The sequence below is a fragment of the Aythya fuligula genome, chromosome 8, assembly GCF_009819795.1.
Source record: "Aythya fuligula isolate bAytFul2 chromosome 8, bAytFul2.pri, whole genome shotgun sequence".
Taxonomy (NCBI): domain Eukaryota; kingdom Metazoa; phylum Chordata; class Aves; order Anseriformes; family Anatidae; genus Aythya; species Aythya fuligula.
In genome coordinates this window covers 9,014,125-9,024,858 of record NC_045566.1, presented here as the reverse complement: position 1 = coordinate 9,024,858, position 10,734 = coordinate 9,014,125, and the positions used below count along the sequence as shown (strand labels likewise).

Genomic DNA, 10,734 nt, shown 5'->3' with positions numbered 1-10,734 from the left:
TGGGGTTGTCCCCATGAAGGGACACACTTTCTGTCCCCACAACCTGGCTACAACAGCCCCTGAGCCCCTCGCTGTGGGGAACACCCAGCCACCCAGCCTCACACATCCCTCAGCTTGGGGCTTTTGGGGGCTGTTTTATGCCCAGTACCAGTCCCATGGCCAGACTCCTAGCTCACCGTGGTGGCCACATCTTCAGATTTTGTCCCAGCCAGCTTTAAGCTGTACCTTCACAGTGTGAAGTGCTCTGTTCACACAGCACTTAAGAGCATCTCTGCGGAGCGAAACCCTGAATCCCCCCAACCCCAATTTTTCCCAGACACACACCCTGCATTCCCCTGGCACAAAACCGATTGCTCTCGGACAATTAACCCCGCATCCCTTTATTTTATGCCCCCGCAGCCCCCCAGCACCTGCGGGCCCCCCGCAGCCCCGCTGCCCCCCAGCCCAGCGCGGGGCTCGCCGCCGGTACCGGGGGAGGGAAAGACTCTGGGCGGGCGGCATCTCCCGGGGCTGGCAGCTCCGTTCCCAACAAGCTGTGCCGTGATTTGGCCTCCACTCGGTCTCCCGGCCCTGCCTCCCCGCCCTGCATTGGCTGCCGGTGGGGACAAGGACGCCGGTAACCGCCCGGAGCCGCGGCTAGCTCGGCTTTTGGGGCGGAGGGTGATGAAGGCGACCTGGCTGGGCGTGGATGTGGCCCGGGTGCTGCACTTGGCCGGGGTTTTCTGCTTGAGCTGCGTGCTGCTGAAGGCCATCCAGCTCTACCACCGGCGGAGGGAGCTGCTCCGGGCTCTGGCCGCCTTCCCCGGGCACCCCACGCACTGGCTGCTCGGCCACGTCCACGAGGTGCGTGTGTGTGTGGGGGGGGAAATGCGGGTGGGAGACGGTCCCCCGGGGGGAATAGGGGTGGCAGGGGAGGAATGGGGGGCAGCAGGGAGGTGACCCCGCGTGGGGACGGGGGGACACGCGTGGAGAGAGGCGCCGGGGAGAGCCGCACGCTGCGGTGCCTGCAAAACGCGGGGGGATGCAGGCGGCGGCTGGCTGGGGGGGAAGGAGGCAGTAATGCGAGGTGTCTTCCTAAGGAAGAGTTAAAGCCACGGCTGAACACGCCCGTGGGCACAAAAAGTCCCGTTATAAGCGCCTGTGGCTTGCGTGACTAATCCCAAGATGCGTGCTTGCTGGCACGGATCAGCGTACGAGCATGGTGCGGCTCCCCGGCAGCTCCGTGAGGTGCAGGGGGGCTGCCCCGTGTGAAAAGGTTTTTAATTCACGAGGAGGTGGAAGAGCTTTTTAATGCCCGCTGGAAGTCTTCAGGGCCAGGCTGGATGGGGATTTGGGGAAATGGATCTGGTGGGTGGCATCCCTGCCCGTGGCAGGGGGCTGGAAGCTGGTGGTCTTTAAGGTCCCCTCCACCCCGGCCTGTTCTGCGATTCTGCATTTCGAAAATCACCCTGACCTCTCCTGGCTTCTGCTGATTCCCCACCCTGACCAAACCTATGGCACCCCAAAAATAACTGACACCCCAAAAATAGGGGTGGAGAAGTTCTGCTGGAGGCAGGACCTCCGACAGACCATGTCCGCGCCGCAGAGCCCCAGTTTTGCTGTGCTGGACAGGACAGTTCAGCTTTTGGCAACGTGAATGTGAAGACAGGCCAGTTCGGGGTTTTGTTGTGCTGCCAATTAGACTTTAAAACTGCAGTTAATGAAGTGTGTTCACCAGTTTCTCGGCTGTGCCAATTTATACTGAGATGGGACTTGACTCCCTGGTGCCGATCACTCTCTCCCGTCATTGCTAGGTTGTTCACAGGTCAACTTTACCTTGGACTAAAGTAACCTTTTACCTTTGACAAGCTTCTGCTTTGTTGAGGAAGAATTACTGGTAGTTTTACTGGTTAAGTGCTGCTAAATTCACTAAAAACCAACAGTTCGCTGAGCCAGCGAGGAAGCTGTAAATGCCCTAGGCATATGCTGAGTACAAAATCCATGTGCACCTAGAGGAGGAGCTAACGGGATGTCTGGCAGCTGCATTCAGGGAGAACACCGAGATTTCCTATTCCATCGATTTAAAGTAATGAAGTGCCAGCTTTGGTTCAGGTCAGTATCTCAAATATATTTGTGGTGCCTCAGGTAGTTCTCCTGGGAATGCATCACTGTTTGTTTTAAAGCATTTTCAGGTGTTAGGCTCTGCTTGTCCAAGTCACTTGGTGGAAATTAGTGTCAGGAGAGGTGGCGCAGAGCCCTTCTGTCTCGCTGAAGTGGCATGACCTGGTGAAAACCCAGAGTGCCAGGCCCTGGCTGCACTTCCAGTCACAATTTTTGGGATCCTCAGGGGAGCTGCCCATGGTCCAGGAAGGATGTCAGTCCCTCAGCAGCTTTCTGTGTGCATCTCGCCTGTTTTAGCACCCGATGGAGGAGAGCAAGCCTATTTTTGACTAAGCTGTGTTAGTGCAGCACAGTGGTCAGATTTCAGCTCCTGCGTTTCCTGTGCTCCATTCACTATCAGTGTGTGGTCATTAAAAATGCCTTTAGGCGCCTCTTCCCAGATGCTTTTAAGGTTGGATCCATTCCAAGTCTTGCATTTCGGCGTGAGATCGGGCTATTACCTTTCTTCCTTAGAACCAAGCAGGGGTTATACTTGTCTTTTAAAGCACCCAAGGGAGGAAGAAATAGAAGTGTTGTTGTGTTTTTTTTTGTTTTTGTTTTTGTTTTTGTTTTTTTTTTAAAAAAAAACACACTAAATGCATGCCTCATATCTGGAGCCCTGGTTAGGAAGCAGGAGCTGATGGTTGATGTTCCTCTGCAACATGCAGGACTTTAACCCCCTCTGCACGACAGGCAGAGGTGGTTCACCTTGGGGGCAATCTCTCCTTTCACAGAACTCGCTCTGCTCTCTGCCAGCGCAAGGATTTGTCTCAGAAGCGTGGATCAAACTGGGTGCCGATGCTCCAGACAGAAGGCTAGGTGCAAAGACTTGTGGTGTTAGGACTTCTGCCACCCTTGGAAAGCCGAGCACAGCGAGGCTAACTGCTGTCCCAGTTACTGCCAGCATGTTTATGCTTTCTCTGATTGCACGACAGGAGGAAACCCAAGCAGCTGTGTCCGAGGGACTGGCACTTGCTCAGGTGTCTGAAGGCACCGTGCCAAGTCCCCTTTCTGCTGACGTTTCCTAAGGTATAGGCTGGCAGATAGGTGCTGGGGAGGACTGCTGCCTTTAGGAGGAAAACTGGCCCCCTAAAACTGGAGAAATGTGTGATTCTCTTTAGTAAGTCCTAAATCCTGAGCTGGGGCTGGCCCCATGGAGCAGACACCCGCTGTGTCTCCCGAGGGTGAGGCTGGGTGAGTGGCTAACTGAGCACCAACCACCACAGCCTGAGAAACACTCGACGCACGAAAAGCCAAGCCAAGATAAGTCAGCACTAAAGTAATCGAGCAAACATTCCCTCGACTCAGTAAATAACGTGACATTGTGGCTAATTGCTACACCATATCAAATTCATTGCACTGCAAGTGTAATTAGACTTTCAGCTTGGTCAGCGCAGCAGCTGCTGGTTCAGCCCTAGCTCACCAAAACCCTTCCCTCTGCGTAGAGTCACAGCCAGACTAGGTCTGTGGGTGGACTGGCAAGATTGTCAGAGCAGCTTTTGTTTAAAGAAACTTGGGCATGTTTTTGCTTCTGCGATCTTTTCTTCCCTGCCTGCGACTCCAGACATTTCCACCAAGCCATCTAACCAGGTCATTGGTTATTGCCTGTTTAATATACAACATGACCAGCTGTAAAAGCAATAAAACAATGATCACTTTGAAAGAATGAACCATCCAGTGCCACTGCTATTGGTGATGGTGTTCACGTGTTGCTCCTCAGAGTCTTTTCTGGGGTAAATGTGAGTTCTTTGGAGTGGCTGTGAAAAAAGAGAACCGAACACGCATGTGCAGATAGGCAGCACACGCCTGCCCATGGCTAGGATTAATTGATAAGGAAGAATTACTTTATATGATGTTCAAAAGTAACAAGCATGACTGCTTCTCATGCTAGGGAAGCCTGGAGGGAGAACCACCCCTTGCTGGTGATGGTTTCGTGGTGCAGGGAAACCACGAGCTTTTTAAGACAGTGGCTTAGGAGATTTTATTTTTTTTCACCGAATCTGAGCATTCTTTCTCTTTTCACTTTTCCACAACTGTAGTTTCTCAAAGAGGAAGAGGCGCTGGACAAAGTAGAGGTGTGGTCACAGAAGTACCTGTATGCCCACCCTCTCTGGTTTGGGAGCTTCTCGGCATTCCTGGTTGTCACCGACCCCGACTATGCCAAGGCCCTGTTTGCCAGAGGAGGTAAGAGACGATGCATCCCCTTGTGGGGAGCAGTCACGGACTGCAGCTGTCCCCTGCCATGATGACAATTCACAGCAAGGCAGGGTTTCACAAATAAGTTGCCTTGCAGAAATCATCCAAAGGCACGGAGATATTTGGCTCCTGTGTGCCCTGTCCTGCATGGTCCAGGCACACAGCCGCATGGCCCACCAAGGGCTGGAAGGGACCAGGGGCCCTCAAAACCACCTGAAACATGCCAACAAATCTTACTTCCTCAAGTGCTCCTTGAAAAGTCATCTTCTTGGTGCCTGATCACGGCAAGGAGAGGACAACTCGGAGCTTTGGTGTTGGCTCAGACCCACGGTCACCGTGCAGAGCTGTTGGTTTGGTGCATCCAGAGGGAGAGGTGCTAGACAGTGCTGTCTGGGAGGGTTAATCATTTATCCTACTGCGTATCCATTCGACTTTGGACGACCAATATTCTTGTTTATTCCACTCCGAGCATCTGCTTTTATACAGTTTTTCACAACTGGGCCCGACAGTGTTATTTTGGCATGGAATAGCGATCAGTGCTGCAAGGCTGCCACCACTTCTGTCTCACACCCAACCCGAAGTAATACCCTAGGGCCAGTCTTCAGGTGTGAACTGGTAGATTGATGCTGGTGAAATGTTTACCATTTTATTTTCTCTTTCTTTCTTTTCTTTCTCTTTTCTTTTCTTTTCTTTTCTTTTCTTTTCTTTTCTTTTCTTTTCTTTTCTTTTCTTTTCTTTTCTTTTCTTTTCTTTTCTTTTCTTTTCTTTTCTTTTCTATTTATTTATTTATTTATTTATTTTTTACAGATCCCAAGGATAACATCAGCTATAAACACCTCATCCCGTGGATTGGTAAGTATTCCCAGGACTTTGCCTTCCAGGAATGACCCTGAAGTTAGCCAAGAACACATTATAAATAAGCAGCATTGCACTTGTTCCTTGATGCAGTTATGGCAAAAAGCTTTCTGAAATTATTACTTTTTAGCATGTTTAGCTGGGCTGTGTCCATAGACAGGTGAAATTGTTCTGCTTGTGCCTACGGAAACATACACTGCCTGTGTTTCCCCAGGGAAAGGGTTGCTGATCTTACACGGGCCAAAATGGCACCAGCATCGAAAGCTCCTGACGCCGGGGTTTCATTACGACGTGCTGAAGCCTTACGTAGCCCTGATGGCAGAGTCTACCAACGTGATGCTGGTAGGGATGATGCCGAAGGCACTTTTGTAAATGAAAAACCAAAGTAAATAAAATTTCACAACAAGTCCCTAAAATATAACGGTTGGGGCATAGCTACACCGTGACCTGAGGTTAAAGGCTGTCATTTGTCATCCTACCCTCAGCTAGACTGCAGCCCCTGGCTTGCCCAATGCACGGAGATGCAGTGTCCTTTCACCCCTCAGTGCTGGGCATGATAGACACCAGGGTGAGTTAGAGGTGAGGGCTTGGAGGCTTTGTGCACAGCTGCCCCTGGGCAGGCAGGATCTGGTGCAGCTCCGGGTGCTCCTTCTTGTCCCCCTCCACCCAGCCTCCCCAGAGCAGCTCAAGGGCTTTGCCCAGCTCTCCCCCAGCAGCTCCCTGCTGTTCTCCCTCCTGCCAGCCCAGGGAGCAGCCAGGGCTCAGGGGCTGCAGAGCCACGAAGGCTTTTGCAATGCACATTGGTGCAGTTGGTGCAGTTTTCGCACTTGCAGACAGTGCAAAGTGCCGTGTCAGGCCATGCCACAAGGTGGCAATCTTTACCAGAGACATAAAGCTGTATGTCCAAGCCCTATTTCCCAGCCTGGTTTCATGCTGAGAGCTCGGGTGCTCCTCTCTCCTCCTTTTCTCAGCTTTTGGGTCCACCAGTTTCGTGGGTAGCTGTTGAGACAAATCAGGCCAGGTGCTGGCTTCCTCTTGCTGGGATTCTGACAGCAGTTTTTCTCTTTTCCATTCCTCTGGGACATACCTAAGGCCAAGCACTCGCCTAATGGGAGGCTGAGTGCAGACCTTGCAGGACTGCCCCTTGTCTTCTCATTCTTGTCTCCTTTACCCCCTAGGATAAATGGGAAAAGCTGGCCACTGATGGGAAACCAGTGGAGCTCTTTGAGCACGTCAGCTTGATGACTCTTGACAGCATCATGAAATGTGCCTTCAGCTATAACAGCAACTGCCAGACCAACAGGTCAGTGCTGGCTGCCACAAGGCCTGGCGGAAAGCAGCTCAGAAGGGAAGTGGGCAAATTGCTTGTTGTGATGCTCCCAGATCCACTTTGACCACTCAGACTCAAGTCACTTGGGCAAGCACTTGCTAAGTAGAAGTACAGCAGCCTTCTAGGCTTAAAGAAGTCTTTCTGATGCCATTATGCCTTAAATACTTGGTTAGTCACTGCTCAGGAACCCCAGGTGGGCTGTGGATGGTGAGGGCTTCAGGCTGGTGATATTGCCTGTCCCAGCTCATGCAGTGGTGTAATTCTCTTCCCCTCTCCCCAGGAAAAACACCTACATCCAGGCCGTCTACGACCTGTGCCAGATGGTGCACCAGCGGCTCCGCATCTTCCCCTACCACAACGACTTCATTTACTGGCTCAGCCCCCACGGGTTCCGGTTCAGGAAGGTCTGCCAGCTCGCTCACGACCACACAGGTATGCCCTGTCTTTATCAGCTCCCAAAGCTTTTGTGGTGGCTGGAAGAGCTTTCCAGGGAGCAGGCATGGTCCAGGCTCTGCATCTGCCACATCAGCTGGCACTGCTGCAGCCTCTGGCCCAAAGAAACCCATCCAGAGCTGAGAATGAGGTACTTCTATGAGAGCCTGGGTGAGTTACCTCCTTGTCCATGTAGCAATCCTGCGAGCATCCACAGAGAGCAGCAGCTTGCAGCAATGGCTCGTGTTGGGCATGAAGCAAGGGGTCTGACAGCTCCTGGGTTATTAAACTGGGTTAACAGAGGGCTCAAAGGGGTTCTCCTCTGGGAACGCTCCTGTTACATGACTAGAGACTGGCGAGATGGAGGGATGAGCACTGCGGGCAACACTGCTGGCAGGAATTATTTTCCTCTCCAGGCCAGGCATGATTTCAGTGCGGGAGGGGTGGGTAGGACAGACCAGGGGGTCTGTCATGGGCACAGAATTGTGCAGAAAAGGATCTGCTACTGTGGTTGATGGCAATGCATATGTCATTTGTTATCATGCTCCTAAAAAAAAAATAAAACTGTCAGGGATGCAGAAATACATGTGCCAAATGCATCATGAACTGGTAGGAGACATCCCCTCAGGCGAGCTTTGCATTCAGGAGGTGATTTCCAGGCTCAGCATCTCCTGTCCCTGTTGAACCTTACACTCTTCCTTGCTCAGACAAGGTGATCCATGAGCGGAAGGAGTCCCTTAAAGATGAACAGGAATTCGAGAAGATCCAGAAGAAGAGGCATTTGGACTTCCTGGACATTCTGCTCTGTGCCAAGGTGGGTGCTGACGGGTGCATGGCTCATCTTGGCCAAGGAGAACACTCAGCAGCAGGCAAGACCATAAAGTGCAAAATCCAGCCCCTGTGGGGGTGCCACAAACCTCCAGAGGTACTCAGGGCCACACGAGCCATTAGATCAGTCAAAAACACCATACCTGGTCCTGCCCAGCTGAGGAGGGACTGAGGTGACACGGTGCTCAGCCACTGAGATGTTGGCAGTGCCTGCTGGGGAGCTCAACCCCGAGAGGGATTTCACAGTCTTAATATAAAGGGGACAAAGGGATTTACAAATGAAAAGGGGCCCTGATTCAGTCTAAACAGAGATTTTACATATCCCAAGCCATCATCACTCATCAATAGCTGAAAGATTGCAGTGTCCCCTCCTGGGTTAGCTGGGGCCACTGAAGCTCTCTCTGGGCTGCTAGGACGAGAATGGAGCTAGCCTGTCTGATGAGGACCTGCGTGCTGAGGTGGACACGTTCATGTTCGAGGGGCACGACACGACAGCCAGCGGGATCTCCTGGCTCTTGTACTGCCTGGCACTGCACCCCGAGCACCAGGCGCGCTGCAGGGAGGAGATCCAGGGCATCCTGGGCGACCGGGAGACGCTTCAGTGGTAAGGCTGACCATTTCCCCCTCTGATGACTTTTTCCCCATTATGGTTATTCCTAAGCAAGCATTGTCTTCATGTCCTGAAAGCTGGAATGCTAAGGGACCAATTTTTCGTGTTGCTGACGTAGTCTTGGCTTTTTGTGTCCTACTGTCATGTTGTGCTTAACCTTGCTGAAAGGATAAAGTTGTTCAGAGGTGGTGGAGTTCCCAGCTTGCAGCAGCCCATGGCTGGATGCTGTGGCTCCCTCTATGCACCCCATCCATTTCAAGAGGGCAGTGGGAGGGAGGGAGTGGCTTTAATTACCCTGTCTCTGCAGGGAGGACCTGGGGAAGATGACTTACAGCACCATGTGCATCAAGGAGAGCCTTCGCCTTTACCCGCCGGTCCCTGGCGTGTCCCGGCAGCTCAACAAACCCATCACCTTCCATGACGGACGCACCCTGCCAGAAGGTTTGTGTGTCCCATGTCCGCTTGACATCACAGCAGTAAAATCATTTGGCCTTTACCTCTGAGCCCTTTTTCTCCTCCTGGACTGCTTTACAGGCTGCGTCGTCGCGATTAGCATTTATGCCATTCACCGAAACCCCGTGGTATGGAAAGATCCTTTGGTAAGTCTTGGAGTGCCCTTCTAATAACTTTCCCACCCTATGCTGCACCTCTTTGAATTTCTGCTCTGCATGTTAGGACAGCAGGGCCCTCTTGCTGCTGCACATCTTTTCTCAGCATCTTTGGGATGCTGAGAAGCAGCTGCCGTGTTTCGGGTGTTTCAGGCTCTGGTGGTCATCGCACGGCAGCGTTAGCACCTCTTCACAGGGTGCTGCACCACCAGCAAGACAAAGCTTCTCGCATTAACAGACAAAAAGATGGTTTTGCTCAGCTTATAGGTGGTGAATTCAGCTGTAATCATTGCTGTGTCTGATTTGTCTTGGCAACACCGTTGCACAGCTCCATGGAAACCATGGGGGTCTGGTGGATGAGTGTCAGTCCGTCTTGAAATACATCCCCTCTCCAATGGGGTTGTTCAGAAATTATGGGGTGTAGCCTTTCTGAGGATACCAGTCAGTACCTTTCCTCCTTACATAACCGCTTCTTTTCTTGCTGTCAATACTCCATATCCAGGTGTTCGACCCTTTGCGGTTTTCTCCAGAGAACACGTCTGGCAGGCACTCTCACGCCTTTCTGCCTTTTGCTGCTGGAATCAGGTAAAGTACTGGACTTTGGAAGAGAAGTGGGGAAAGGAAACATGCATCCCTGGGGACGGCTCAGCCCAATGGAGCCTGTGCCAGGGAACCCTCTCCCCAGTCCCCCCTGCTCACATCCTCTGGGTGCTTGTTGTGCCCGGAGGCTGAGCTGAGCTGCTTTATCCCAGGAACTGCATCGGGCAGCAGTTTGCCATGAACGAGTTGAAAGTGGCCCTGGCCCTGACCCTGCTCCGCTTCGAGCTGTCCCCCGACCCAGCCAATCCCCCCTTGAAGATACCTCAGATCATCCTTCGCTCCAAGAACGGCATTCACCTGCACTTAAAGAAAATCCACTGATGCTGGGAAATGGCCCGAGAGGCAGCAGGAGGGACCGAGTGGAGACGGAAACAATGCTTCCTTGGGACAAAAGGTGCACAGCAGGCTTTGGGGATGAGGATTCCTCGTTCCTGCACTGCTGCCAGCAGCTGAATGTGTCCCCATGGTCACCTCGGTGCCCGCACCTCCCCAGTGCCTGCAGGTCAGCTTGGGGCAGACCTCGCCTCTCTTTTCCTGCTCAATGCCTGATTACACTCAATGCACTGACTATAGTTTGGGCCACAAACTTCTGCTCAAACTGCAGAATATGCTGTAATTTTTGCATTAATAAACCAGTAATTCCTGTACCAGCCACTGCTTTGGTTTGTATTGCTGATGCTCACCAGTTCGGTCATACCAGCTGCCCCACAATCTCCTCCCATGGGCCCCACAGAATAAACCACCTCCATTGCAAAAACTGCCAAAGTGACTAAAACAAGATTTCTCCCAGTAGTTCAGAAAACAGATGTGGTATTAGGATTCAGAATCACCTTGATAAGTTGGAAAAACTGATCAAATTATCAGGATGTGGCTCTGTAAGGACACACAAAGCAGAAGAGCAGACATAGGTACTGCACAAAATCATGAAGGGAAATGACTGATGGGGCTGCAGCCTCTCCAAAAAGGTATTTTGAAGACATGGAGGACTATAAATGTAAGATGAATCAATAATATCCAGCTGTTGTAACCAACACAGACACCAAACTTGGATACTTATATAATATTTCTCTAAAATTTTCCCTTCCATCTCCGTTTACTAGATGAAAAAAGACACTGCCCTTCAACCATATTCAAGC

General features: G+C 51.8%; 1 protein-coding gene across 1 annotated transcript; it reads left to right on the top strand.

The window, feature by feature from the left end:
* Nucleotides 1-599: 599 nt before the first annotated feature.
* On the top strand, nucleotides 600-10,248 carry LOC116492196 (cytochrome P450 4B1). Its single transcript, XM_032192753.1, has 12 exons — nucleotides 600-843; nucleotides 4,179-4,323; nucleotides 5,143-5,187; nucleotides 5,405-5,532; nucleotides 6,369-6,493; nucleotides 6,801-6,952; nucleotides 7,660-7,766; nucleotides 8,194-8,384; nucleotides 8,698-8,831; nucleotides 8,925-8,989; nucleotides 9,501-9,583; nucleotides 9,751-10,248. Exons 1-12 carry the CDS (start codon nucleotides 664-666, stop codon nucleotides 9,917-9,919), a joined length of 1,524 nt encoding a protein of 507 aa, XP_032048644.1. The 5' UTR covers nucleotides 600-663; the 3' UTR covers nucleotides 9,920-10,248.
* The last annotated feature ends 486 nt before the right edge of the window (nucleotides 10,249-10,734 follow it).

What these genes read in the sequence shown, in the direction of transcription:
- LOC116492196 (XM_032192753.1), top strand. Translation starts at nt 664, where the DNA reads ATGAAGGCGACCTGGCTGGGCGTGGATGTGGCCCGGGTGCTGCACTTG. An exon ending in AGTCTACCAACGTGATGCTG is followed by an intron (nt 5,533 to 6,368) that starts GTAGGGATGATG and finishes TTTACCCCCTAG; the next exon opens with GATAAATGGGAAAAGCTGGC. An exon ending in CGGACGCACCCTGCCAGAAG is followed by an intron (nt 8,832 to 8,924) that starts GTTTGTGTGTCC and finishes ACTGCTTTACAG; the next exon opens with GCTGCGTCGTCGCGATTAGC.